Genomic DNA, 27,530 nt, shown 5'->3' with positions numbered 1-27,530 from the left:
CTGCTTAGCCTGGCCCGGGCCATGCCAGAGCCTGCTGGTGAAGTCAGCCTTGGTGACCCAGGCTCAGGTGGACAGGAGGAGGTTCTGCGAAGGAAAATGGGGGTCCCATGACTCAAAGTAAGGGGACAGGTGAGAGCAAGGAAAGGCAGCAGACAGAAGCTCAGCCAACACCCACAGGGAGAAGGAGCGTCCGTGAGAGGGTGCTGGCCCCAGAGGAGCGGGGTGGTAAGGGGCCTCCACAGCTGAGTGGAGCAGTGGTTCTCAAACTGAGAGAGAGGAACCCTCTTAGTGTTCAGGCAGAAAAGAACTAGCAGGCGTTGGGTGAGGCCTCACCAGGGGCCCAGTGCCGAGCGTGGGCTGCTCGAGCAAGCCCTGCTCGCCACACACCGTCCCGAGGGGCCCGGGGCGCACCCAACCACAACCCCCAAGGGAGACGTCAGCAGGCCACCGCTGGCCTTGGAGCTTAGGCCAGCGCCTCTGTCTGCTCTCCCGTGAAGGGGAATGATCGTGCCACCTGGCTCCTGGGGTCCGAGTGAGGAGATGACCCCAGCAGGTGCAGCCCGTCCTTAGCACAGCTCCTGGCAGGTGGCAGGCGCTCAGGAGGTGGTGGCTGTGACTGGGAGCGCTGTTTGCCACTTGAGAAAACCAAGGCACAGGGCCGGCGCCGCGGCTCACTAGGCTAATCCTCCGCCTAGCGGCGCCGGCACACCGGGTTCTAGTCCCGGTCGGGGCGCCGGATTCTGTCCCGGTTGCCCCTCTTCCAGGCCAGCCCTCTGCTGTGGCCAGGGAGTGCAGTGGAGGATGGCCCAGGTGCTTGGGCCCTGCACCCCATGGGAGACCAGGAAAAGCACCTGGCTCCTGGCTCCTGCCATCGGATCAGCGCGGTGCGCCGGCCGCAGCGCGCCGGCCGCGGCGGCCATTGGAGGGTGAACCAACGGCAAAAGGAAGACCTTTCTCTCTGTCTCTCTCTCTCACTGTCCACTCTGCCTGTCAAAAAAAAAAAAATGATGGACAGGGCTGGATCCCTGTTCATTTAAAAAAAAAAAAAAAAAGAAAACCAAGGCACAGCTTAAATGGACAGCAGCAAGTACACAGCTGACCGAGGGAACCTCCTGGGGAGGTGGGACCCTCCGTGTCTTCACCTGGGCTCCTTGGTGTGTGCGAGGGAGAATGTGGCCTCCAGTGCACCTGCGAGCCAGGCCACGCAGACCCTGTGGGTACCAAGATCTGTGGGTGCTCCGGTCCCTTGTGCCGGATGGCAGGGTGTTTTCCTGCAAGCTGCCCTGCCCTCCTGGACGGGTCACATCATCTCTAGCTAACTTATCCTTAATGCAAGGGAAATGCTGTGGGCACAGCTGCGTTGCTTGGGAAATACCATTCTGTGCAGACTAAGTTTTTTTTTTTTCCTGAATATTTTCCAGCTGGGGTACCCGAATGGGAGTGCAGAGGGACAGATAGGGAGGCAGGGCTGTAGATTTCCGAGCAGCCCGCCACCCTACCTTTCACCCCCAGCGTCTTGGTTCCGTCTGGGTCTGCAGCGGACACGTCCCTACACTCTCCTTTGTCTGCACCTGCTTTCCCACCGGCAGGGCCGGGGTGCAGGGAGCCGGGACCCACATGATGCTTCCTGGGTCCCTGGCGCTTGGCGAACGATCCGCGGGTGCGTGGGCGGGCAGCTTCCAGATCTGGCCAGGCCTTTGAGAGCGCCCTCAACGTCCTCCTCCATCTCCTGTCCCAGGGCCTGCGGCGCGAGATCCAAGCCCACGGGCCGCGCCTGGAGGAGGTGCTGGAGCGAGCGGGTGCGCTGGCGTCGCTGCGCAGCCCCGAGGCCGAGGCGGTGCGCCGGGGCCTGGAGCAGCTGCAGGGCGCCTGGGGCGGCCTGCGGGAAGCGGCTGAGCGGCGGCAGCAGGCGCTAGACGCCGCCTTCCAGGTGGAGCAGTACTATTTCGACGTGGCCGAGGTGGAGGCGTGGCTGGGCGAGCAGGAGCTGCTCATGATGAGTGAGGACAAGGGCAAGGTGCGCCCGGGCTGGGGGCGCGAGGGCCTGGGGGCGCCGGAGCCCAGCGCCGGGCGCCGCGGCCTCACCGCGGGCGCCGTGTGCCCCCGCCCAGGACGAGCAGAGCACGCTGCAACTGCTGAAGAAGCACTTGCAGCTGGAGCAGGGCGTGGAGAACTACGAGGAGAGCATCGCGCAGCTGTCGCGGCAGTGCCGGGCGCTGCTGGAGATGGGGCACCCGGACAGGTGGGCGGCCGGGGGCGGCGCGCGGCTGGGAGGCGGGCGGCGCCTGGGCACCCTGCGACTCCTGTAGGGGTGGGGGGAGAGGGGAGGGGCAGCCCTGCTGTGGGAAGGGAGGGTTGCAGGTGTGCGCGCGCGCGGGGTGGGGGGCGTCGCAGCTGGGTCCCGGAAGTCTCAGGGGGCTCCATCCCTGCCGGTCCCTGTCCCCCCCGTCAGCGAGCAGATCAGCCGGCGGCAGTCGCAGGTGGACCGGCTGTACGTGGCCCTCAAGGAGCTGGGCGAGGAGCGCAGGGTGGGCCTGGAGCAGCAGTACTGGCTGTACCAGCTCAGCCGCCAGGTGGACGAGCTGGAGCACTGGATCGCGGAGAAGGAGGTGGTGGCCGGCTCGCCGGAGCTGGGCCAGGACTTCGAGCACGTCTCTGTGAGCATCTGGGAGTAACAGTGCCCCCCAGCGGCCGGGGTGTGCGCTGCCGCGGTCCTCTGGGCCTCCGTTTCCCCATCCCGAGAGTGAGATTAACAATAGCAGCCGCGTGAGGCTCCAGTGTGGGACAAGGGGGTTCATACCAGGTAAAGCAGGTAGGACCGGCACGTGGCACACAGAGCGCCTGGCAACAGTAACATGCGCTACTGTTATTGCTACAGAGTATGTATGCAGTAAGTGTGAGGTTTTATCATTTGTATTTACTGGAAAGGCAGAGAGAGAACTCCCAGAGAGGGAGAGACAGAGAGAGAGAGCTCCCATCCGCTGGTTCTCTCCCCAAATGCCCGCACCAGCTGGGACTGGACCAGGAACCCAATCAGGCCTCCCACATGGGTGGCAGGGACCCAGCTGCTTGAGCCGTTACTGCTGCCTCCCAGAGTGCACATGAGCGGGAAGTTGGGGCCAGGCAGGAGCAGAGCCCAGACTCAAACCCAGGCACTCCCGTGTGGGATGTGGGTGTCCCAGCCGGCAGCTTAATTGCTAAGCCAGAGTCAGCTCCAGACACTGGGTTTTCTTAAAGTGTTGTGACTTGCACTTGCCACACACGATGGGGATGTGGAAGGGGGTTGGTGTATGTAATACCCCGCCCACCCCACCCCCACCCCGACCCCCTGCTTCCTGGTGGCAGGTGCTGCAGGAGAAATTCTCGGAGTTTGCCAATGAGACGGGCACGGCAGGGCGGGAGCGGCTGGCGGCCGTGAACCAGATGGTGGACGAGCTCATCGAGTGCGGCCACACAGCGGCAGCCACCATGGCCGAGTGGAAGGACGGGCTGAACGAGGCCTGGGCCGAGCTGCTGGAGCTCATGGGCACCCGCGCCCAGCTGCTGGCCGCCTCCCGGGAGCTGCACAAGTTCTTCAGCGACGCCCGGGAGCTTCAGGGACAGATCGAGGAGAAACGGAGGCGGCTGCCCCGCCTGACGGCGCCGCCGGAGCCGAGACCCAGCGCCAGCTCCATGCAGCGCAACCTGCGAGCCTTCGAACATGACCTGCAGCTCCTCGTGTCCCAGGTGGGGCGGAGCGGCCGGCAGGGGCAGGTGGGAGGGCGGAGCAGGTGGAGAGAGGCGGCAGCAGGGCAGGTAGGAGCAGGCCAGGGGACAGCAAGGACTGGCTCGCGGTGCAGCGGGCGTGGCAGAAGTGAGACACAGCTTCCGGCAGAGACTGCTCCTTAAACTGCAAAGCGAATCTTGCCCGAATCCAGGTGTAGAGACTAACGGGGAGTTGGGCGAGGGCGAAGCGAAATGTGGCCGTGGGCAGAGAGAAGTTAGACTGCAGGTCTTTGATGGGCACCGTGTGATTTTTCTGAAAGGAACTTGATGGGGAGAGTTGAAAAGGCCATGAGCTGATGGGAATCAGACAGAGGCTGAGACAGGGGTGGGGAGGTGGTCTGGGGAATCGGAGGGCAAAGAAGCTGCAAATCCTGGAGAACCGGGCGCCAGGGCTAAAGGGAATGGGACTCTGGGAATTTTTTTTTTAAGATTTTATTTATTTGATAGGTGGAGTTATAGGCAGAAAGAGAAAGACAGAAAGAGAGGTCTTCTATCTGCTGGTTCACTCCCCAGATGGCCGCAACAGCCGGAGTTGAGCTGATCCAAAGCCAGGAGCCAGGAGCTTCTTCTGTGTCTCCCATGTGGGTGCAGGGGCCCAAGCATTTGGGCCATCCTCTGCTGCTTTCCCACCATAGCAGAGAGCTGAATTGGAACAAGAGCAGCCGGGACTCGAACCAGCACCCATGTGGGATGCTGGTGCTGCAGGCAGGGGCTTAGTTTACTGCACTAACCCCCCTGGGAAATACTTATAAGTTCATTAATGTATTTGAGAGGCAGAGAGAGAGAGAGCTCCTGTCTGCTGGGTCAGTCCCCAAATGCCCACATCAGCCAGGGACGGGCTGTGCCAGAGCTGGGAGCTGGGAAGTCGATCCAGGTCTCCCACGTAGGTGGCAGGAACCAGTCACTGAGCCTTTGCTGCCGCCTCGCAGGGTCTGCATTCGCAGGGGCCTGGGAGTCGGAAGCCACAGGTGGGCCTCAAACTCAGGCACTGCAGTGTGGGACACGGCGTCCCAGCCACTGAGCCAAATGCACACCCCTGGACAATCACATTTTTTTTTTTTTTGACAGGCAGAGTGGACAGAGAGAGAGAGAGAGAGAGAGACAGAGAGAAAGGTCTTCCTTTGCCGTTGGTTCACCCTCCAATGGCCGCCGCGGCTGGCATGCTGCGGCCGGCACACCGCGCTGATCCGATGGCAGGAGCCAGGTGCTTCTCCTGGTCTCCCATGGGGTGCAGGGCCCAAGCACTTGGGCCATCCTCCACTGCACTCCTGGGCCACAGCAGAGAGCTGGCCTGGAAGAGGGGCAACCGGGACAGAATCCGGCGCCCCGACCGGGACTAGAACCCGGTGTGCCGGTGCCGTAAGGCGGAGGATTAGCCTAGTGAGCCGCGGTGCCGGCCGACAATCACATTTATAAGTCAGGAATTAGACCACGAGTCTGCCAGCCATTGAGTGAACAGGTCCCTCCCGGAGAGGTGGTCACCGTGAAAGGAATCGGGCGATTGAACGAAGCCGGGGAGAGCAGGACTCGTACAGCAGAGCCGATGGGGACTGGGCAGGGGACTGCCGGCAACAGAGTCACCCCGCGGGAGGAAACTGGGCAGTCAGGGTCTGAAACAAACCGGATGGAGTAAACCTGGAGAGTGAGCTCAAGGAACAGCAGGTGGACAGGGCTTTCCCAGAGGAAACCGGATGCAAGAGAGAGAGGTGGGGGGCACCCAGAACCCCCCAGGAGGTGTGAGGGTCAGAGCAGGTGCGGCAAAGAGGCTGGGCCGGAAGCCTGGGGGTGGAGCCGCAGGTGCAGGCGCCCCCCCCCTCGAGCTTTGCACTGGGCCAGCAGCCAGGGGACAGGGAGGGCAGACCCCGGGCCCGGGCCGACCCGCCGTGCCCTTTCCCCCTGCCCAGGTCCGGCAGCTGCAGGAGGGAGCCGCCCAGCTGCGCACGGTGTACGCGGGGGAGCACGCCGAAGCCATCGCCGGCCGGGAGCAGGAAGTGCTGCAGGGCTGGCAGGCGCTGCTGGCCGCCTGCGAGGACGCCCGCCTGCACGTCAGCTCCACGGCCGACGCCCTGCGCTTCCACAGCCAGGCCCGCCACCTGCTCTCCTGGATGGATGGCATCGCTGGCCAGATCGGGGCCGCCGACAAGCCCAGGTGCCCCGGCCCCCCTCCTGCCTCTGGCTGCCCCACCCAACCCCAGGGCCCCCCAGTCCCCGGACAGCTCCCTTCCCCTAAGACTCTGCAGCAGCCAACAACGTGGGGGGGCACCTCTGGGTGCCAGGCGCTATTCTAGGTGGCTGCTGTGGGTTAAGACCCCTTGTCGGGCCTGGCACCGGGGCCTCAGCACACAGGGCCCTCTCTCCGTGCCCTCCCCGTGGGGTCGCGGCATGGGACGGCCTGGGGAGAGCTGAGGCCCCACGTGTCAGGCTGAGTGAGCACCTGGCACAGCATCTCAGCGACCTGACCCACACGGTTCCATGTGCGTGTCCGGCAGAAGCCCCCGGGTCTCTCCCTCGTCGCTCCTGGGTGTCCTTTGCTGGGCCCCCTGCATCCAGCTGCCGACGGGAAAAGACAGCAGGAAGGCCAGGCAGGAGGCTCAGGCACCGCGCCTGCACGCACCTGCTGTTGGCCGAGTGCCCCCTTCCCCTGCCCTCCAGGCCAGCTGGACGTGTGGCCTGGCCGGGTGCCCAGGCAGAGGGGACTTGGAGGGCGAGGGCAGTGGCGTTGTTTGTGTCATTGTGGCGCCTCGAGCCCCGCTCATTTACTCTGAAGGAGTTTATGGAAGGCCGGGCTGTGCTAGGTGGCGACAAGGCCAAGCCCCGCCCCGAAGCAATGCACAGTCCAGCCACACAGACGCCCCCGCCCCCAACCCCTCCCCATGTCACTGAAGCACCTGGTCAGCGCCATAAAGTGAGGTAAGGGCCAAGGTGACAGCTGGCAAGGCCCCTCTGGGTCTGTGGCGTTGGAGTGGAGAATGACAGGAGTCCGGTGAACTTTTGGGGGAAGGTTTCCAGGCGGAACAGGTGCAAAGGCCCTGAGGTGGGCTTGGGTCAGGCCTGTGTGAGGAGGCACCAGGCGACCACTGCAGCTGGATGGAGTGGGGAGAATCAAGAGTGGTAGGCAGTGGGGCCTTGGAAGCCACATGGCGGGGGAGGTGTCTGGAAGCCCTGGGGGAGCTCAGAGCAGGGAGTGATGTGCTTGGTTGAACATTTGAGGAAAATCCTTCCACCCCATGCCGGGGCAGGGTAGCTGAGGAGAAGGCTGGAGGCTGGCGGGCCAGCCAGGACGCTGCTGCAGGGAGCAAGTGGGAGACAGGGGTGGCTGGGACCAGCGTGGCGGTTGTGGGGATGGAGAGAGGGGCTTGGTGTTCCTGTCCACAGCCGCAGTGACATCCGGTCTTGAACCCCCGACTTCGGCCACTCTGGTTTCAAGCTGTACGCTGCTGTACGCTGCCACACCTCCCCCCCCAACACCCCTGCTGCGTTCTTTTAGAACAAAGCCCTACCACTGGGTCATTTCCCAGGGTGCTGGTTCAATCTGTAGATGCCCGGGCCTCGCTGGTGGACTGGCTTCAGATGCAGAGGGAGAGAGGAGCGTGGGTGGCAGATGGGTAGGTTCCCAGGGAGAGGGAGGGAGGGGAAGCTTGCTCCAGGCACACAGGTGTGCGCCTGGAATGCTGGACCACTAGACGGCAGTGGTGTCGTGGCCATCTTGGCTGCAGGAAGTGGATGCTCTTGGCACGGAGCCCCGAGGACACGCACTGCGATGTGGCGCTGTCGGGAAGAAGTCCAGACACATGAGGTCTCACAGAGCCTAACTGCTAACTGCAGGAATGGGGGGAATTTGTTCTGGACATACGATGACCCAGCACCGCACTGTCCAAGCATCACATAATGCAAGACACACAAATAACTTAACCTCTTCTTATAACCATGTTAGCATAGTAAAGGAAGCAGGTGAAAAAAATGAAATATAACAATACATCATAATTAGCCCAATAATGTTGTCACTTCCATGTGTCATCAATAAATTTTTTAAAGATTTATTTATTTGAAAGCCAGAGTTACAGAAAGCAAAAGGGAGAGACAGACAGAGAGATGTTCCATCTGCTAGTTCACTCCCCAGATAGCCACAATGGCCAGGCTGGGCCAGGCTGAAGCCAGGAGCCAGGAACTTCATCTGGGTCTCCCCCTTGGGTTCAGGGGCCCAAGCACTTGGGCCATCGTCTGCTGCTTTCCCAGGCCATTAGTAGGGAGCTGGATCGGAAGTGGAGCAGCTGGGACTTGAACTGGTGCCTGTATGGGATGCTGGCACTGCAGGCAGCAGCTTACTCCATGATGCCACAATGCTGGCCCCATGTCATCAGTATTAAAATGGTGGTATTCTTAAACAAAACCCTTGGAAGGGCAGAGTCATTGGCCAGCAGGACCTTAAGAAGCGTAGTTTTGGGGGCTGGCGCTGTGGCACGGTAGGCTGAGCCTCCACCTGCAGCGCTGGCATCCCGCACAGGCACCAGTTCGTGTTCTGGCTGCTTCTGGTCCAATCCAGCTCTCTTTTAATGGCCTGGGAAAGCAGTGGAAGATGGCCCAAGTGCTTGGGCCCCTGCACCCACGAGGGAAGCTCCTGGCTCCCAGCTTCAGGTTGGCCCAGCTCCAGCCGTTGCAGCCATTTGGGGAGTGAACCAGTGGATGGAAGACCTTTCTCTCTTTCTCCCTCTCTAACTCCGCCTCTTAAATAAATAGATCTTATAAAAAAAAAAAAAAAAAAGCCCAGTCACAGAAAGCTTCAAACATTGACCTTGAAAGCCTGGAAGGTTCAAGTCACAGTAGCACACAACGTTGGCACCCTGGAAACCTGAAGTCCTCAGATCTGTGGGGAGGAGCCTTGGACCTTAGAACCTGCTCCTGGGGGCAGATGTGGTGAGCGGCGCAGGGCGCCAGCCGCCAGCTGCAGGGCTCGGGCCTGGCCAGGTGCCACGTGTCCAGGGAGGGCGGAGGGAGGCCGCTGTGCTCAGACCCCTGCCCTCCGCCCGCTGCAGGGACGTGTCGTCCGTGGAGGTGCTCATGAACTACCACCAGGGCCTGAAGGCCGAGCTGGAGGCGCGGGTGCCCGAGCTGACCGCCTGCCAGGAGCTGGGGCGCTCCCTGCTGCTCAACAAGAGTGCCGTGGCTGACGAGGTGCGAGGGGCTCCGGGGTCCCCTCCGCCTCCCAGGCACAATGTGGGAGCCCCCCCTGATGCCCCTCCCACCCACCCATCACCCCAGATCCAGGCACAGCTGGACAAGCTGGGAACCAGGAAGGAGGAGGTGTCGGACAAGTGGGACCGCCACTGGGAGTGGCTGCAGCAGAGTGAGTGGGGCCCAGACACGTGGCGCAGGCGCGCAGGGCCACGCTTCTGCTCCTGCGTGTCTGGCCAGGGTCTACAGGGCGGCTCAGGCATGCTTTGCACACTGTACGTGAATCCCCCAAAAGCAAATACCAGGGCTAGGAGGGTGGATGAGGCCTCGTCATTGAATCCCTGGAGGCAGGCACCTGGTGGCCAGGGCTGGCCTGGGGGAGGCCGGGTGGCGTGGAAGGCCAGGGCAGAGAGCCACTGCCCCAGGCGGGGGCCCCCAGCGCCCTCACCCCGCGTGCCTCCCCCAGTGCTGGAGGTGCACCAGTTCGCTCAGGAGGCCGTGGTCGCCGATGCCTGGCTGACAGCCCAGGAGCCGCTGCTGCAGAGTCGGGAGCTGGGCAGCAGCGTGGACGAGGTGGAGCAGCTGATCCGGAGACACGAGGCCTTCCGCAAGGCGGCCGCCGCCTGGGAGGAGAGGTTCAGCTCCCTGCGGCGCCTGACCACGGTCAGCACCTGGGCCCTGCCCTTCTCCCTCCGCGGCCCCCGCACCCATCTCCCTGTGTGGGACGGGCACCTGCAGGCTGTGTGGAGTGAGGGCAGACACACCTTGGAGAGGGCAGGGGTGGGGGTGGGCCTGTCACCCACAGTGATGGCCCGGGACGGCCGGGATGTGCTGGGGCAGGACAGGGAGGGATGGGGCAGCGCTGGGGAGGACTGGGGGGACCCAGAGCACTTGTCCCCGCCTGCGGGTGTCTGAGCTGAGACTGGGCCAAAGAGGTGAAGAGGCAATTGCAATGAAGGCCTGAGGTTGGGCCGGGGAGGAGGGAGGAAGTGGGGGTTGGGAAGGCACCTGGAGGAAGACACGGTTCCCCGAGTCTCACATGGGTGCCTACTGGAGGGAGTCAGACTGGAGCGTTGGGCCAAGGGTGCGGTGTGGGCACAGACCCCGGCAGTTGGGATTTCCAGGGTCGATAAACGGAGCCACCTTCCCACCCCTGCCTGCACCCTGCCCCTGGCCCCTCCATCCCCAGATCGAGAAACTCAAAGCGGAGCAGAGCAAGCAGCCGCCCACTCCCCTGCTGGGGCGCAAGTTCTTCGGGGACCCCACGGAACTGGCGGCCAAGGCGGCGCCCCTGCTGCGGCCCGCGGGCTACGACAGGGCCTTGGAGCCCCTGGCCCGCCGGGCTTCGGACACGTTGTCGGCCGAGGTGCGGACACGGGTCGGCTACGTGCGCCAGGAGCTCAAGCCCGAGCGCCTCCAGCCGCGCATCGACCGGCTGCCGGAGGTGGCGGGCAAGGCGGAGACCACGGCCCCGCCGGCAGCTCCGGAAGACGCGGCCGAGACCCCCGGGACCCCTGCGGCGGCGGAGCAGGTCCGGCCACGGCCCGAGCGCCAGGAATCCGCGGACCGCGCTGAGGAGCTGCCCAGGCGGCGGCGGCCAGAGCGGCAGGAGTCGGTCGATCCCTCCGAGGAGGCCACGCGGAGGCGGCGGCCCGAGCGGCAGGAGGCGGCGGAGCACGAGGCGGCACACAGCCTCACCCTGGGCCGCTACGAGCAGATGGAGCGGCGGCGCGAGCGGCGCGAGCGGCGCTTGGAGCGGCAGGAGTCCAGCGAGCAGGAGATGCCCGCCAGGGGAGACCTGGCCAAGGGGTGAGGCCCGGGTGACCGCGGAGTGGGGAGGAGGGGGACGGAGGTCCAGTAGAGGGGGCTTAGGCTCAGAACTGCCTGGGGAGGGCGATACCTGCCTCCTACCCATTTTGCAGAGGTGTAAACTGAAGCTGAAAGAGCCGAGATGCGCCGGTTGTCCCAGAGCTGACCTAGAGAAGGCTCCGTGCCTCAGTTTCCCCTCTGGGCTGATGGTAGAACCATCACCCCCTCAGTGCCAACAGCCCCATCAAGGTGGTCATGCCCACTGTATGGACTGGTTGCACTCAGGTGTCACTGGGCCTGGTAGGGCATGGACTGGAGCTCCCAGCTTTGAGAACACAGTTCCGCAGAGTGGGCTGTCAGCTGTGCCCCTCCCCCCCATAGGAGGCATTGGTCACGAGACAGTGACTTTGCGACCCTCTTAAATGTTCCTGTTTATCGGGCATGCACTGAGCACCCAACCTGTTCCGGGCGTGTGTGGGGGAGGGTGGTGACCGAACTGGTCCCAGCCCTGCCCTCACAGGGCTCACGGTCCAATAGGGGACGCGGCCTTGAGGTCACCTGGCCAGGGCTGGGATGCGGAAGTTCCTGGGGGCCCTAGACCTCAGGGAGGGGGTGGGAGAAAGCACCAGTGAGCCCCGAGGCACCAGGGCGTGGCTTGCATCTCCACTTTTGTGCTGGGGAAAACTCCGGAACACCTGTAGAGCCTGACGCTAGAATCCGAGAGGCCCACAGTCAAGGACCGGGCCTGCCGTTTGGGATCTCTGGGAGAAGGCAAAACTGACTCCAGGTGCACTGGGCTTTTCTGTACCCCCTCCCCCAGGAAGGCCACCCTGGCTGACATCGTGGAGCAGCTGCAGGAGAAAGAGGCCGGCCCAGGGCTCCCTGCCGGGGTAAGCTGAGCCTCGGATGGGTGGGAGTTGGGGACCCCTCCCCTCAGAGCAGGAATCAGGATCTCAGAAACACCCAGTGTCTAGCGCCCAGAAACTCCCACAGGAAGATGGGAGAGTGGGCCCGGGAGACCCCCACCTACCCTACACACACTCACTCGACTCCCTACTTCCTCAGAGCCAGCCACATACACAGATCACCCCCAGGACAATGGGGCACCTGCCTGCACCCACACAGGTGTAGCCCCCTCCTCCCACAGTGACAGGGACTCCAGGCCAGTCCTGGCAGGCTCCCTCCCAAGGCTCCTGGGGCTCCTAATCCCTTCCACACACGCCTCCAAGAAGCCAGCCCCGCAGACGGATGGGACCCCAGACCCACGGGCTCCCCCAGGCAGATGGCCGCCGCTCCCCCCACCATGGACAGCACTCCTCTTCCCCCTCCCTTCACACAGCCGTCGCTGCCTCAGCCTCGCGAGCTTCCCCCCGGCCGCCTGCCCAACGGGCTTGAGCCGCCCGAGCGGACACCTCGGCCGGACCGGCCGCGGGCGCGGGACCGGCCCAAGCCGCGACGGCGGCCGCGGCCTCGCGAGGGTGGTGAGGGCGGGGGAAGCCGGCGCTCGCGCTCCGCCCCGGCCCAGGGCGGCTCCGCCCCCGCGCCTCCGCCACCGCCCACTCACACAGTGCAGCACGAGGGCTTCCTGCTGCGCAAGCGCGAGCTCGACGCTAACCGCAAGTCGTCGAACCGGTGAGCGTGGGGGCGGGGTTCTGGAAGGCGGGGCCCAAGCTGAGTGTCCAATGAGTGAATAGGAGGTTGTGAGGAAGGGGTAGGGCTCAACTTCGAGAGGACCAACCGGTGGGGGTGGAGCCAGGGGAGGAGCTGGGCTAAACATCAGATGCCAACCAGTGGACAGGAGGGGCGGGGCCTAAGGTTGGTGCCGAGTGGGTGGAGCTTATATGGGGACAAGACACAGCTATTAAGAAAGTAAATAAATTAGGGCCCAATCTTAGAGCAGCCAACGCAGGAGCTAAATGGCAAACCACAGTGGAGTCCAGCGGGTTCCAGTGGCGTGTGAGGTGGAGCCTCAAGGGATCAAACCGGTGGGGGGGGTCCGCCCTCAAATTTTGGGTAGGGAGAGGGTGTGAAAGGGGGTTTAGCCCACACTTCGAGGGCTAAGTGGAAGGTGAGGCATCTCGCACAGGTTTCCAGAGGAGGGTGTCGCGGTGATGTTGACTCTTGGAGTCCAGCTCCTGGCTGTCCAGCTGCTTGTCCAGCCGAGAGGCAGAGTCTGTTGAGTGGTGGAGCCCCGGCCAGCAAGTGGGGCGGGGCCAAGGCCCAGAGGCCAAGAGGGCAGGGCGGGTTCCCATCCTGTCGGGGGTCTGGAGGGGTCCTTCCTGCTGTGCCTAGGGGCCCAAGGGTCCTTTGCTCCGGGGGTTCCTCCCGGACAGGCTTTCCTCCTCACTGGACCTCACGAGGACTCCATGAGGGTGAGGAGCGGGGGGAATGGATGGAGCAGAGGTTTGTGGAGGAGACGGCTCAAGTCTTGCCTTGGGGAGGCCTGAGGGGGGCAACCCCAGGAGGGACCAGCCTGGGGAAGGGCTTGGTGCTCCAGGTGGAGACGCTGTGAGCTCAGAAGCAGCCCGCCATGGGCGTCTGGTAGGCGGGCTCAGGCCAGGAGTCCCCAGGCGGAGTGCCGCGGTTCTTCCAGGTCGTGGGTGAGCCTGTACTGCGTGCTCAGCAAAGGGGAGCTGGGCTTCTACAAGGACGCCAAGGGCCCGGCCTCGGGGGGGACACACGGCGGGGAGCCCCTGCTCAGCCTGCACAAGGCCACCAGCGAGGTGGCTAGCGACTACAAGAAGAAGAAGCATGTCTTCAAGCTCCAGTAAGCCCGGGCGCGGGCGGGAGGGAGGGACCCAAGGCCCCGGCTCCCTCTCCCAGCAGAACCCTGGCTCCTGGAAGACAGCTGGGGGGTGGGCAGGCTGGCCTCTTCCCCCAAGCCCTGTGTGCCCTTCCTGCAGGACCCAGGACGGCAGCGAGTTTTTGCTCCAAGCTAAAGACGAGGTGAGAACCGGGCCCTCGCCTGCGTGGCTAGCTCCTGGCGCAGAGGGAGGGAAACACACAGCCCCAAGCTCTCAGGGCTGCAGAGGGAGGGCCCTGGCTTGGGGTGGGGGGAAAGGCAGGAGCAGGTGACAGGGACAGGACTTGAATGACGCCAGCAGCTAAGGGGTGAAGTCAGGGAAGGAGCGTTGAGAGCTGTGGAGTCGCAGATAACCTCATTATCTCATTCAGCGCTCCCAGAGGCCTGAAGTCGGTCTTGTTCCCTGGCACCTCTTCCTTACCTGTGAAATGGAGGTGAAGGCGGATTCCCCTCGTAGGGTTATTGTGATAATTCACAGAGCAGGCACCTGCAGGGCACGCGGCAGTGTTCTGGAGGGATCCGCCGCTATGGGTAGTGTGTGTGGTTGAGCGCCGCACAGGTTCACGGGAACACAGCCACAGGAATGCTGGGGACCGAGCCTGGCACCTGTGTGCTGTGTCACTCAGTGCCACCTTGTCGCGCCCCTCTCCTCCCTACTGGGATTTATGAGATGAGAAAACGCAGCTTCGCGGAGGGCGGGCTCGTTCCACAGTCCTCTGTTCCTCCAGCTCCACTCGTCCAAATATAGACTCGGTGCCCTGTTTCTTCCCGCAGGAGGAGATGAACGGCTGGCTGGAGGCTGTGGCCGCCTCCGTGGCGGAACACGCCGAGATCGCCCGCTGGGGCCAGACGCTGCCCACCACGTCGTCCACCGACGAGGGCAACCCCAAGCGGGAAGGCGGGGAGCGCAGGGCCAGCGGGCGCCGGAAGTGACCTGACTCCCCTGCCCGGGGCCACACCCGTCTCCTCGCCCCTCCTCTCAGCACTGTGGGCACAAAGACACTTTCTCCTCCGCGGGGGCCGGAGCCCCTCGTTCCATCACTGCGGATGCGCCATGACGGGCACTGGGAAGGAGGGGCTTCTCCTGCACCCCAAGAAGTGGTCAGGGGACTGCTGCCCCTACAGCCATATATCGGCCCCTTCCTGCTCGCCACCCCACCCCCGGTGCTGGGGCTCCATTATTTTTTATGCAATAACTGAGCTTGGTGGGGGTGGGCAGGAGGCCAGTTGAGCCAAGCCCCCTGCCCCGATCCGTAGATCCTGCCCCAAGAAGTCGGGGTGGTGGGGGCGGTCATTCCTGTCCCCTCTCCGCCCTAGGGATGGGCACGGGGGCGCTGGTGAGGTCCCCTGGGCCATCCAGGGTGCTAGGGGGTGGGGAGGGGACACCTCCTCCCCGCCTTTACCTCACTTCCAATGCTGCCTTGATCTCTGTCTGGGAGGGGGCGTGGAGGGGCCCATGCCCCTGCACTCCGCCGCCTCAGAGCCATGTGGTTAATTCCCGACTTAGTTTATTTTTGCAAAATGTCAACTTCCTCCTCTTCCCCGCCCCCGCCCCCCCCCCCCCGCATCCGCGAAGGCTTTTAACGGGAGGGGCGTCAAAGCTCAACCCTGTCTCCCTCCCCGCCTCCCCAGCTGTAAATGCCACCTCTCGAGGGGAGGGGGGAGGGGAAGCCCTCCCCTGCATGCCTCTGGCTGGAGCACCTCCGTGGGCAGGGGGGAGGGTCGGCTCTGGGCAGCCCCCGGGGCCGCCTGGAGGAGCTGCTGGGGCCCAGGGGTGTGGGCAGTGTGGCGGGCGCACACTACGAACCTGTAATAAACCCTTTGGCTTTGACGGTCTGTTCTGGTTTGTCTGCCTTTCCTGGGCTCTCCAGGGACGACTAGAGGGAGGGTGGGGGGCGTGGCTGCCCAGAACTGCTAGATGTACCCCTGGTGTGGACTTATTTCAGGATGTAAACATGCGCCAGTCGACGAAGCAGCCAGATGCCATACCTAAAACGGGAACCTCACAGGGCCCAGGACGTACTCAAACTTCCCCAAAGGAGCCGCGGGGCCCGCCCCGTCCAGCGCAGGAAAGGCGCGGCTCTTTAAGGAGGCGGAGAATCGAATTTTGACGGGCGAGAGTTCTGCCCAATCATTGGTGGCTCTTGGAGTCTCTGACCCAATGAGCACGTTGTGGGGGCGGGGTCTACGTGCACACCCGGAAGTGAGTGCAGGCCGGCTGGCTCGCCCGGGGACCATGGCTGCGGCGGCGGCTGCAGCGGAGGGGGTCCCGGGTCGGGGTCCTCCCGGGGAAGTGATTCATCTGAATGTGGGAGGCAAGAGGTGAGTGTGGAAGATTCCGGAGGCCCTACCCTAGGGGGCGGGAAGCGAGCGGGAGTACCCGCCTCTCCCCGGGGGAATCCCTGTCCATCAAGGGCTGCTCCGCCCCCCTGCCAGAGGCGGGAGAACCCGGGAAAACGCCGGGGGTGGGGGAAGCGCACGGGATCCTGCTGAGGGGCCGCCTTCCTCACCCTCTCTCCCACGACTCGTGCGTCCGCCGACCTCGACCGCGCAGGTTCAGTACCTCTCGCCAGACTCTCACCTGGATCCCAGACTCTTTCTTCTCCAGGTGATCGGGAGAGCGAGCTGGGGACGGGGGCGGGGAATCGGGTGGGGAGGATGTGGGGCGCCCTCATTCTTGCCGCCCACCCCCTGCCCGGCCGTGACGCCGGCTGTGTGCCCCCTTCCCGCAGTCTTCTGAGCGGACGCATCTCCACGCTGAAAGACGAGACCGGAGCCGTGAGTGGGGCGGGAGCCGAGGTGGGGCGGCGGGGAGGAGGCGCGACGGGACCCCCTGCTCAGCCGGGCTCTTGGCCCCTCCACCCTCTACCCTTCCCCCTGCTTTCTCACAGATCTTCATCGACAGGGACCCCACCGTCTTCGCCCCCATTCTCAACTTCCTGCGCACCAAAGAGTTGGACCCTAGGTGGGCTTGGATGAAGGGGAGTGGGTGTCCCTACCTCCTCCCCGAGGGGACTCTTCCCTCCCTCCGATGTGCGCTTAAGCGCCGTTCTGTTAGACTTACTCAGAGCTTGGCCGCGTTAAAACTGTATGTCCATGGCGTCCCCCCACCCACGTCATCACAAATGGGAATCCTGAGCCTGTCAAAATCGGCTGTGTCTGTACCCACCCCCATGCCCCAGAGCCTGACCCCGGTCAATTCTACTGCCTAGGGGTGTCCATGGTTCCAGCCTCCTCCACGAAGCCCAGTTCTATGGGCTCACTCCTCTGGGTAAGTGGGGCCCCTGACGAGCACCCTCCCTGCTTGGAAAGCCAGCTCTCTCCCCCCTGCCCTCTCCCCCTCTCTCCTGAAAAAGGGTTGGGTTGGCACCAAGAGCCCTGGAGGTGGCCCTGGGTCTGAGGGCAGTGGGGGTGGCCCGAGGCGGGAGGCGGGAGGCGGGCAGGCGCCTGCCTCCGTGCCCCCAGGTCCGAGCCTTTGAGTCCTCCTGTCGCAGTTCGACGCCTGCAGCTGCGGGAGGAGTTGGATCGATCTTCCTGCGGAAATGTCCTCTTCAATGGTTACCTGCCCCCACCAGGTGGGCACTCCCGGGGGCTGAGGGGAGGGAGGTGGCGGGAGACTGCATTTCCCATGAGGCTGCAGCCCTCCGGTGCCTGCCCGGTGAGCCCAGGGACATGATGGCTGTGGTTCTGTCTGAGATGCTTGGGAAGAAGTGGGGAACAGCATTTCCCACGAGGCAGTGCGGCCAGTTGGGTCTCCTTGAGGTGCAGAAGCATGCCCCAGAGCCCACTGGGAGTTGTAGTCCTAGGGGGAGGCTGTGGATGAACTGCGTCCTATGCAGGGAAAGAGGAAATATTAAAGGAAATATTAAAGTTCCCGGGTTCTAGTCCCGGTCGGGGCGCCAGATTCTGTCCCGGTTGCCCCTCTTCCAGGCCAGCTCTCTGCTGTGGCCCAGGAGTGCAGTGGAGGATGGCCCGAGTACTTGGGCCCTGCACCCCATGGGAGACCAGGATAAGTACCTGGCTCCTGCCATCAGATCAGCATGGTGCGCTGGCTGCAGCGCGCCGGCCGTGGCGACCATTGGAGGGTGAACCAACGGCAAAGGAAGACCTTTCTCTCTCTCTCTCTCTCTTACTGTCCACTCTGCCTGTCAAAAAAAAAAAAAAGTTGTTGATAATCTCCATGAGAGCCTGCAGCAGCCAGCCCACTGCCGGCCACGGGAAGCATGGGGACTGCAGGCTTTGCCGAGTGGTGGGAGAAGCAGAATGGGGGAATTTAAGCTAGAACTTGTTCCATAAGCTCAGTCGTTACGTACCACCTGCATGAGTTTGCCTGCACTGTTCTTTCCCCATTTACTTCACTTTCAAAAGAGTCGTTTTAAACAGGAGCTTTCTCTTTGTTAATATTTATTTTTATTTATTTAACAGAGAGAGAGAGAGAGAGGAGAGAGAGAGAGAGATCTTCCATCTGTTGATTCACTCCCCAAATAGTCGTAATGGCCAGGGCTGGCAAAGGGCTGGGCCAGGCGGAAGCCAGGAACCAGGAGCTTCATCCGGGTCTTCCGCATGGGTGCAGGGGCCCAAACACTTGGGCCATCTTCAGCTGCTTTCCCAGGTGCATTAGCAGGGAGCTGGATCAGAAGCAGAGCAGCCGGGACTCGCCCGTATGGGATGCTGGCGGTGCAGGCGGTGGCTTCACCCGCTGTGCCAGGGTTCCGGTCCCTCCGCAGAAGCTGCCTAGCACCACTACCTTTCCACCATAAAGTTAGCACGAAATGAAGCACAGCCACAGAGTGCTGGTGGACTGGCCAGGCGCTGGTGCCTGCCGGGGAGCGGGCTCCCGCCTGCTGCACAGTGGGCTCCGGGGGCCCGGGTTGCTGTGTGACCCGATGTCACCACACGCCATGTCCCCGCACACCACGTGGGGGTCAGCCTGTGTCACATCCAAAGTGCTTGCTAAATGACAGCCGGATTACAATGGTTGCTACCCGCCCCTCCTCCCCACCAGTGTTTCCGGTGAAGCGGAGGAGCCGGCACAGCCTGGTGGGACCCCAGCAGGTAGGAGGGCGCCCAGCTCCTGTTCGCCGGAGCAACACGATGCCCCCTAACCTGGGCAATGCAGGGCTGCTGGGGCGGATGCCGGATGAGAGGGCCCCACCCTCTCCGTCAGGTAGGTGCCTGGCCTTGCCGTCCGCGCAGCCCGCGGGGCCCCGTGACCCTGCCCTCAGCCCTGCCCTTCCCTCCAAGGGCAACCCGAGGAGCCGGGGATGGTTCGCCTGGTCTGCGGACACCACAGCTGGATCGCCGTGGCCTATACCCAGTTCCTTGTCTGCTACAGGTGCTCAGGGAGGGGCCGGGAGGTCTGAGCCCCATGGACAGGGCGGGCGTGAGGGCAGGGGTGATGGCGTCCCCCATTCTGCAGGCTGAAGGAAGCCTCCGGCTGGCAGCTGGTGTTCTCCAGCCCCCGCCTGGACTGGCCCATTGAGCGCCTGGCGCTCACAGCCCGCGTGCCCGGCGGCGCCTTGGGCGAGCACGACAAGATGGTGGCCGCGGCCACGGGCGGCGAGATCCTGCTGTGGGCCCTGCAGGCAGAAGGCGGTGGCTCGGAGATAGGTACGGCCCCAGGCCTTTTCCAGAAACTTCTTCCCCTCAGACTCCCGCGGCCTGTGCACCAGTCCTCTGCCGCCTTAGATCTCGGGCTCCTCGGGGTGCTCCGGCCATTAGCATGCCTGAACGGCGCGGGAAACCCACATGCAGTTCCCGCCTCCACCAGGCGCCCCCTGCCTTGTCAGGTCCCCGCCTTGCCGGAGCGCTCCAAGCTCGCAGAGCCCGGGTCTGTCCCCATGAGGAGTCTCCGGCTTGCGGGACAGGTCTGCCTGTTGGCGTCCTCAGAGCTGGCGGCTCCTCGGTCCCTGGAGTTCTTCCTGCAGTGTCCTCCCCCCCCTCCCCATCCCCCACCCCTGCCCCGCCAGGCACCCCCGCTGAGCCCTCCTTGCCCTCCGCAGGGGTCTTCCATCTGGGGGTGCCGGTGGAGGCCTTGTTCTTTGTCGGGAACCAGCTCATCGCCACGAGCCACACAGGGCGCATCGGGGTGTGGAACGCCGTCACCAAGCACTGGCAGGTAGGCCTCCGCTAGCCTGGCTGCCCCCGCTTCCAGGCTCTGCCCTGCAGGGACCTGGCGCGTGGGTTCCCTTCTGTGCCCTCCCTGGGGAGAGAGCCCGAGAACACAGCAGTGGGCCAGAACCAGGGGATGAGTGTGATGGCAGCCTAAGGAGCCTCAGGGAGGCCAGAAATACAGTGTGGAGGAGAAACTCGGAGCACAGGGACAGAGCCACCCACGCCCAGGGGTCGCAGGAGAACAGCTGGAAACAGGCTGGGGAGGGTGTGTCTCCAGGGGCCCTGTCCCGCCCACCGCAGGTGCAGGAGCTGCAGCCCATCACCAGCTATGACGCGGCCGGCTCCTTCCTTCTCCTGGGCTGTAACAACGGCTCCATCTACTACGTGGGTGAGCAGCCCCCACCCCCCAGAAACAGCAGGGGGAGGGCACAGGGAGGGTGTCGTGAGTGAGCCTGCCACGGCCCCCTGCCCCACGGGGAGGGTGCCCTGAGTAAGCCCGCCACGCTCCCCTGCTTGAGGGAGCCTGCCACACCCCTCAGCCCCACAGGGAGGGCGCCCTGAGCCAGCCTGCCACACCCCCCTGCCCCACGGGGAGGGCGGGGAGGGCGTCTTGAGGGAGCCTGCCACGCCCCTCAGCCCCATGGGGAGGGCTCCCTGAGTAAGCCCGCCACGCCCCCCTGCGTGAGGGAGCCTGCCACGCCCCCCTGCCCCACTGGGAGGGCTCCCTGAGTAAGCCCGCCACGCCCCCCTGCGTGAGGGAGCCTGCCACGCCCCCCTGCCCCACTGGGAGGGCGCCCTGAGTAAGCCCGCCACGTCCCCCTGCGTGAGGGAGCCTGCCACGCCCCTCAGCGCCACGGGGAGGGCGCCCTGAGCGAGCCTGCCACGTCCCCCTGCCCTCCCAGACGTGCAGAAGTTCCCCCTGCGCATGAAAGACAACGACCTCCTGGTCAGCGAGCTGTACCGCGACCCAGCGGAGGACGGGGTCACCGCCCTCAGCGTCTACCTCACCCCCAAGACCAGTAAGCTGAGACCCCGCTGCCCTCCCTGCTGGAGCCCCGCCTTGGCCCCGGCCCCGCCCGCAGCTGTCTTCTCCCATGGGTGTGGCCTTAACAAAGGGGGCAGGATCCAACCCTCATGTAGTCGCTCAACAAACACCCACTGAGCGCGCCTTGTGTCCCAGCTGTTCTAGGCGCTCCTGCAGGGGCGCCATGGCCCCTGGGGCCCCCTTTGTATTTCTTTCCCATCTCTGCGAGGGGGCGTGACTTTTGCACGTCCACATAGCACAGGGTAGTGCATTCTACAGGGGACAAAGCTGTGATCTCTTACTTGAGAGTTTTTTGGTTGTTTTTTGGTCGGTTTCTGTTTGAGATTAAAGTCCTAAGACGTAACGTTCACACTTTTAAAGTATATTCACAAGGTTGTACAACAACCGCCACTGTCGAATCCCAGAACATTCTCATCGCCCCCCGTGGGAAGCTCCTACCCGTTAGCCGTCACCCCCTTCCCCGCTCCCGACAGCCTCTGGGAACCACTGGTCTCCATCACGTTCTGTGGATTTGCCTGTTCTGAGTGTTTCATGTAAATGGAATCAAAGGCTGTGGCCTTTCGTCTGGTGTTTTTTGCTTAGCATAATACTCGTCCATGCGGGTTTTGTTGGTTGGTAGGTTTTGTTACTTGAAAGGCAGAGAAAGAGAGAGCTGCCATCTGCTGCTTCTCTCCCCGAATGCCCCCAGTGGCCGCCGGGGACTGAGTCCAGGAGCTGGGAACTTAGTCCAGGTCTCCCACATGAATGGCAGGGAGCCAACTACAGAGTCGGGAGCCAGAGCCGGGCATTAAACCCAGCCGCCTCCCATGGGGATGTTGGTGCCGACCCGTGCCTAACCCCCAGGCCCACTCCCCACTCCCAGTTGTTTGCTTTTGTTTTTTGTCACTAGTGCTTTCTGAATCTTCAGATGTCCTTACCTACCCGCGGGCTGTATTCCCCAGTGTTTTCTTCCAGAAGCTTCTCGCTTTAGCTTTCACACACGGGTCTCTCCCATCTCTACCTTGACTGTGGGGTGTGAGGTAGGGGTGTGAGTTCACGTCTCCCAGCAGGAGAAGGTTGGCTGATGACCCCAGCTTCAGGGCGTGCGGCCTTTACTCCATGTGAGGCGCTCATTCCTACACTCACTCCGTTCCTCCCACTGCGTGCCACCATTTCCAGGCTTAACATGTCACCTTACAGGGTAGGCGTCGTGGGCGCGTTTTGGCACGGGTCACGTGGCTCCGCTTCCGTCTGCCCTGGGCTCGCTCCCTGTCCGCATTCCCACGTGTCGCCCTAACCCACAGCTGTGCCTGCTGCACACAGTGTTGAAACCTCCGTCAAATTTCTGAGAGTTGCAAACTATAATTCTTCCCTGGTAGAAAGTGCAGGGCTGGGAGTCCCTCGGGCCGTCTGGGTTCCATTTTCTTGTCTTGTTCTCCGTGTTTCTAGGTCTCTTTCTATGTTTATCTCTGTAGTTCCATCCCCGGGTCTCTGCCTGTCTGTCTCTCTGATGTCCTTCCTGCATGTCCCTGTTTCTCACGTTCTCGCTCTCTGTCTCCGTCATTAGCCGTTTCCGTCTGAGTTCCCATCTCTGCATCTCTCTCTCTGATCTGTGCCCTTCGCACCCTCCTCCTCCTCCGTCTCCCGCATCTTCTCTCCCTTCTTCCCAGCTCGCCCTCTCCCTGTTGCGTGGTTGTTGCTCGCTCTCCGTAACGCAGGCCCTCCCTGCAGGCGACAGCGGGAACTGGATCGAGATCGCCTACGGCACGAGCTCCGGGGGCGTGCGGGTCATCGTGCAGCACCCCGAGACGGTGGGCTCGGGGCCCCAGCTCTTCCAGACCTTCACCGTGCACCGCAGCCCCGTCACCAAGATCATGCTGTCCGAGAAGCACCTCATCTCAGGTGGGCCCCTCTCGCGCAGCGGGGTGGCGGTGGGGGCGGGGCCGCGACGTCACTGCAGAAGTGAGAGGGGAGCGCATTTGCTGGTGTGTGCGGGGAGGCCTGGGGGGGGTGTCTCATCCGTCCGTCCGGCAAGCACTTATTGAGCGCCTGCTGTGCCTGCTCAGGGGGCTGAGTCCTTGTCCTCACGCGCTAGCCTGAGGCTGCGGTGAGATGGGACCAGGCTCTGGTCCGATTGTGGAGGCGGAGCCACCAGGATCTTTGGCCACTTGGGTTCTGGGGAGAGAGCTGGAGAGAAGGGGAGGAATTCAGAGGGGCTGGCGCCAGGGCCGGGCCTGACTCTGCACCGCTCCGCGCCCCCCAGTCTGTGCCGACAACAACCACGTGCGCACGTGGTCCGTGACCCGCTTCCGGGGCATGATCTCCACCCAGCCCGGCTCCACCCCGCTCGCCTCCTTCAAGATCCTGGCTCTGGAATCGGCCGACGGCCATGGCGGCTGCAGCGCTGGCAATGACATCGGTGCCTCCCGGCCCTGCCCCCGTCACCTGCCCTGACACCTCTGCACCCACCCCCATTGGCCGCCGACCCCCTCTGACCTCCGTTGACCTCCATTTACTCCCAGCTGACCCCTCTGCTTCCCTGACTTGTCACTCCCGGGCCCCCTGGGAATGGGCCCCTTGTTGGGGGGGGGGAGGAAGGCTCAAGGGACCCCGGCCAGCCCTGACCCCTGCCCCCTGGCCCAGGCCCCTACGGCGAGCGGGATGACCAGCAGGTGTTTGTGCAGAAGGTGGTGCCCAGCGCCAGCCAGCTCTTCGTGCGCCTGTCATCCACGGGCCAGCGGTGAGGGGGCCGTCGGGAGGGGGCCGTCCCGGGAGAAGGCCAGCTGCCAGCTGGGCCTCCGAAGGGCACCCGGGGACAAAGGCTGAGGGGGAGGGAGGGCGGCCTGATGGTGTGGGAGCTGGAGCTGTCAAGAGTGGTGATGTGGTGGGGGGGGCTGCAGGTGGGGAAACCTCTGGGCCCTGCACTGGACACCACAGAACCCGGGGGTGGGGGGCGTCTGAGCCTGACTGGGGGGGCACAGGCAGGGGTGAGGGCGGGATGGGGACACAGGCAGGAATGAGGGTAGAAGGGGGCACAGGCAGGGGTGAGGACAGGAGCGGGCCAGGCAGAGGAGAAGCTAGGAGGAGGGGCACAGGCAGGGATGAGGACAGGAGTGGGCCAGGCAGGGGAGAGGCTAGGAGAAGGGGCACAGGCAGGGGTGAGGATAGGAGTGGGCCAGGCAGGGGAGAGGCTAGGAGGAGGGGCACAGGCAGGGGTGAGGGCTGATGAGGACAGGAGGGGGCACAGGCAGGTGGGAGGGCGGAGTGGGAGGGGCACAGGCAGGGGTGAGGGCTGATGGGGGGCACTGGCGTGGTGAGGACAGGAGGGGGCACAGACAGGGGTGAGGGCGGAGTGGGAGGGGCACAGACGTGGTGAGGACGGGGGAGGGGACAGGCAGGGGTGAGGGCGGGGTGGGAGGGTACTGTAAGGAGCTGCAGCCTGGGAAGGGTCCCGGGAGGCTCTCGGAGGCCTGAGGGCAGAAGCTGGAGGGCAGGTGGTGAACTGGGGGAAGCAGGCAGGAGCGGAGAACCCAGCTGAGGGAGAGCAGGTGCAGGGCTGGGGAGGAGGAGACGGGCAGGGGCTCTCGGAGCTGACCGGAAGCGGAGGCCAGGGATGGGGCTGCTGAGGTGGGCAGGGCATTCTCAGAGGCGGGGAAGAGCCCAGATTCGGCTGCTGCGGGGGCTGTGCAGGAGGTGGGGAGGAGGCCGGGACCCTGCAGGAGCAGGGCAGAGCCCCCGTGGGGGAAGGCCCCGAGGCCCACTTGGGACGCACTGCGGGTGGTGACACTCGGAATGCCCAGGGGCCGGCACACCAGACACTGGGGGTGGCCGGCGGAGGGGCAGGAACCGCAGCCCTCGGGGTGGCGGCTGTGAGTGTGGCCGGAGTGACCGGCCCCGCTTGCGCCCCCCAGGGTGTGCTCCGTGCGCTCCGTGGACGGCTCGCCCACCACTGCCTTCACTGTGCTAGAGTGCGAGGGCTCACGGCGGCTCGGCTCGCGGCCGCGGCGCTACCTGCTCACCGGCCAGGCCAACGGCAGCCTGGCCATGTGGGACCTGACCACCGCCATGGACGGGCTCGGCCAGGCCCCTGGTACTCCCCGCCCCGCCTCCCTCAGCCCCTCTCTCCTCCCTCCAACCTCTCCGGGCACTGCTCCTCAACCCCCCTCATGGTCCGACCTCTGTCCGCCCATCTCTGCATCCTCTCACCGTTTCCACCCCTTGATGTGTGCAGCGCGACCTCTGCCCCTTGCCCTGTGACCCCTGACCCCCCTCCTTGCCCTCCAGCGGGTGGCCTGACTGAGGAAGAGCTAATGGAGCAGCTGGAGCAGTGTGAGCTGGCCCCCCTGGCCTCCTCGCGGGGCTCCCTCCCCAGCCCCTCGCCCCGCGCCTCTCTCACCAGGTAGCTGCACCCCTGCTCTGGTGCCCTGGGGACGGGGCAGAGCCCGGGGGCCGGGGTGGGGGTGGGGGTGGGGGGCGTGCAGCTGCCCCTGATGACCTGCCTCGGCCCTCTCACCCCCAGCCTACACTCAGCCTCCAGCAGCACCTCCCTGTCCGGCCGCCGCGGGAGCCCCAGCCCCCCGCAGGCAGAGGCCCGGCGACGAGCCGGAGGCAGCTTCGTGGAGCGGTGCCAGGAGCTGGTGCGGAGTGGGCCAGAGACCCGACGGCCACCGACCCCAGCCCCTCGGCCCTCCGCGGGGCTCGGGGCACCCCTCACGTCCCCCAAGAAGCAGCTCAATGAAACCTCCTTTTGAACACAGTGAGTGCCTTCGGAGACCTCGGTCCCGGGGAAACTCGGCGTTTCTCTGCTTCCTCCCGGGGCCCCGGGTTCGGGGCCAGGGTCTCCTTGGATTGGTCATTGTTACTAGCACCCCACTGCCCCCTTCTGTGGGAGCCGCGGTCACCTCAAATAAAGTTCTCACTGCCACTACCTCATTTGCCTTCTTTGTGGGGGTTGGGCCCCAGGGAAGGGGTGGGAAGATGCCAGGCCCTTGGCATCTCTGGCTATTGGCTCAGGGACCTCGGCCTCGCTTGGTTCAGGTGCAGAACAGGAACGTGCTGGCGGAGACCCTGGCTTCAGGCATGGCTGGATCCAGGGGTCCGCTGCTTGTGCGGTGCAGAACGTCTTCGCTTTCCCCTCGCATCGTCCTCGGGTCTCCCCGCCCTCACTGCAGGCAGCTCCTTGCAGCGGTTTTCTCTGCAGGCTTGAGTGGAGTCGGGGCGGCGGCGGGGGGGTGGGGTGGGGGGGGTCCGAGGGTTCTCGGTCAGATCAGGGTCCAAGGGATGGCGTGGACAGGGAGGGCCTGGCCCCGCGGGCTCGCGGCGTGGGGGCAGGCGGACGACAACGGCCCCGGAAGCCAACGCAGCCGGAGGCGGTTGCCTGGCAACGAGCGTGGAGGCTGCCCGGATCCCAGGCTGCAGGGAGGCGTCGGCGGCGCCCCCGCGCGCGCTGCGGCCGCGGGTAGGAGACTCGGAGCGGGGCTTCGGGGCCGGGGGCTCCGGACGCTGGGGCCCCCGCAGTCGGCGTCAGCGCAGTGGCGGTGAGCGTGGCGCGCGCTCGGTCCGGTCGCGGGGGAGGGGCGCCGGGCTGACGCTGCCCAGCGGGACCCCGGCCGCCCCGCAAGCGGCAGCGGGGGTGGGCTTGGGATCCTCAGCGCGGAGCCGCGTCCTGGTCCTGCGGGGGAAGGAGCGCGGCCCGCACCTCAGCGGGAAAAGGGGCGGGGGCGGGGCCTGATGCTCTGGGGGCGGGGCTTGTGATTCTGAGACTTTTTATTTGTATCTGAAAGGTAGACAGACTGAGAGAGACAGCAGGCGAGCGAGAGATCCTCCATCTGCAGGCTCACTCCCCAAATGCCTTAACAGTCGTGGCTGGGCCAGGCCAGGCCAGGCCAAACTCCATCTGGGTCTCCCCCGTGAGTGGCAGTCCATCCGGGTCTCCCTGTGAGTGGCAGGAACCCAGTACTTGGGCCGCCGTCTGCTGGCTGCCTCGCAGGTGCATCGGCAGGAAGTGGGCTGGAAGCAGGGTAGGCCAGCCTGGAACCCGAGCCGGGCTGGGCGGACGTGGTGCAGGTGCTGAGCTCTTCATTATAAGGAAGGGAAAAGCTGGGCTTGAGGTTCTGAGTGTGGGGGCCAGGAGCAGGGCTGGGAACCTGGGACCCTCTGAAGGGGACGCACCCTGTGGCCTGGGCTCCTAAAGGTGTGCGTGTGTGTGGGGGGATCCTTAGGAAAGAAGGAGTCTGGAACTTTCTAAGGGGAGAGGCTGCAGCTCCGAGCGTGGGAGGGTGCCCTTGCGGGGGCAGCGGCCCAGAGGAGGTCAGGAGGGGCCAGAGCCGAGGGCCCCTGGGAGCCCGGGTCCCCTGAGGCGGCAGCTTTGGCCGACTGTTCAAGTGCAGGGTCTTGAGGGGGACAGATCCTTGGGGGAGGCGCAGTGCGGGTCCGGGCCCCTCCGAGGGGCAGGGCTCACTCCGTGCCCAGACCCTCCTGCCTCGCGTGGACAGTGGGTGCCCGCGGGTGCTTGCAGCTTCCACCCCAGCGAGGGAGCTGCATTCTGACCGCATGGAGGGGTGAGGCCTGCCCGCGAGATTCAGCCTTGGGGAGCCCTGCACCCCACTTCTGCATCTGTTCCTCACCCAGGGGACTCTGGCTTCTCCCCTCCGCGCGGGGACCTCCAGGCCCCAGCGCCCCCCTCCCGACACCTGTCGGCCTCGCCCCTCCCCTGCCGCCTCCCGATTGGCCGCGCCGGGAGCGCTGGCGACGCCGGGCTCTGATTGGCGGGAAGTTCGCAGCCCGCGGCCCGGACAGTGGAGAAAGTGAGCTGGCCTGGGGCGGGGGCGGGGCGCGCGAGCC

General features: G+C 64.6%; 2 protein-coding genes across 7 annotated transcripts in view; both read left to right on the top strand.

Annotated features, from left to right (window-relative positions):
• The window catches only part of SPTBN4 (spectrin beta, non-erythrocytic 4), a 93,514-nt gene extending 78,134 nt beyond the window's left edge, over positions 1-15,380 (top strand). For 5 of the 6 annotated variants that reach the window (XM_070062203.1, XM_070062202.1, XM_070062204.1 and 2 more), the window contains 14 exons: positions 1,739-2,017; positions 2,112-2,242; positions 2,453-2,657; positions 3,346-3,726; positions 5,670-5,914; positions 8,799-8,937; positions 9,025-9,109; positions 9,404-9,600; positions 10,127-10,746; positions 11,567-11,636; positions 12,086-12,378; positions 13,340-13,513; positions 13,650-13,692; positions 14,324-15,380. In XM_070062203.1, coding sequence (XP_069918304.1) covers positions 1,739-2,017; positions 2,112-2,242; positions 2,453-2,657; positions 3,346-3,726; positions 5,670-5,914; positions 8,799-8,937; positions 9,025-9,109; positions 9,404-9,600; positions 10,127-10,746; positions 11,567-11,636; positions 12,086-12,378; positions 13,340-13,513; positions 13,650-13,692; positions 14,324-14,482 — 3,021 coding nt within the window. In that variant the 3' untranslated portion in view covers positions 14,483-15,380. The remainder of the gene's footprint in view (positions 1-1,738; positions 2,018-2,111; positions 2,243-2,452; positions 2,658-3,345; positions 3,727-5,669; positions 5,915-8,798; positions 8,938-9,024; positions 9,110-9,403; positions 9,601-10,126; positions 10,747-11,566; positions 11,637-12,085; positions 12,379-13,339; positions 13,514-13,649; positions 13,693-14,323) is intronic. The other variant, XR_011383932.1, reaches the window with a different exon arrangement.
• Positions 15,381-15,718: 338 nt separating this feature from the next.
• On the top strand, positions 15,719-25,614 carry SHKBP1 (SH3KBP1 binding protein 1). The gene is made up of 18 exons (XM_051836389.2): positions 15,719-15,871; positions 16,104-16,157; positions 16,282-16,327; positions 16,441-16,514; positions 16,762-16,820; positions 17,044-17,124; positions 18,555-18,716; positions 18,794-18,884; positions 18,969-19,159; positions 19,552-19,667; positions 19,964-20,051; positions 20,566-20,682; positions 22,419-22,589; positions 22,951-23,106; positions 23,331-23,427; positions 24,599-24,777; positions 24,972-25,086; positions 25,207-25,614. The coding sequence occupies exons 1-18, from the start codon at positions 15,786-15,788 to the stop codon at positions 25,436-25,438; spliced, it is 2,115 nt and encodes a 704-aa protein (XP_051692349.1). The 5' UTR covers positions 15,719-15,785; the 3' UTR covers positions 25,439-25,614.
• Positions 25,615-27,530: the final 1,916 nt, after the last annotated feature.

The sequence above is a fragment of the Oryctolagus cuniculus genome, chromosome 18 (genome assembly GCF_964237555.1).
Source record: "Oryctolagus cuniculus chromosome 18, mOryCun1.1, whole genome shotgun sequence".
Taxonomy (NCBI): domain Eukaryota; kingdom Metazoa; phylum Chordata; class Mammalia; order Lagomorpha; family Leporidae; genus Oryctolagus; species Oryctolagus cuniculus.
Note: the sequence above shows the minus strand (reverse complement) of the source record. Positions and strands in the feature narration are given on the sequence as shown.

Excerpts from the sequence above, each read along its gene's own strand:
- SHKBP1 (XM_051836389.2), top strand. The coding sequence starts at position 15,786 with ATGGCTGCGGCGGCGGCTGCAGCGGAGGGGGTCCCGGGTCGGGGTCCT. Across the intron at positions 18,717-18,793 it reads GGCCCCACCCTCTCCGTCAG|GGCAACCCGAGGAGCCGGGG; the intron begins GTAGGTGCCTGG and ends CTTCCCTCCAAG. Across the intron at positions 25,087-25,206 it reads CCCCGCGCCTCTCTCACCAG|CCTACACTCAGCCTCCAGCA; the intron begins GTAGCTGCACCC and ends TCTCACCCCCAG.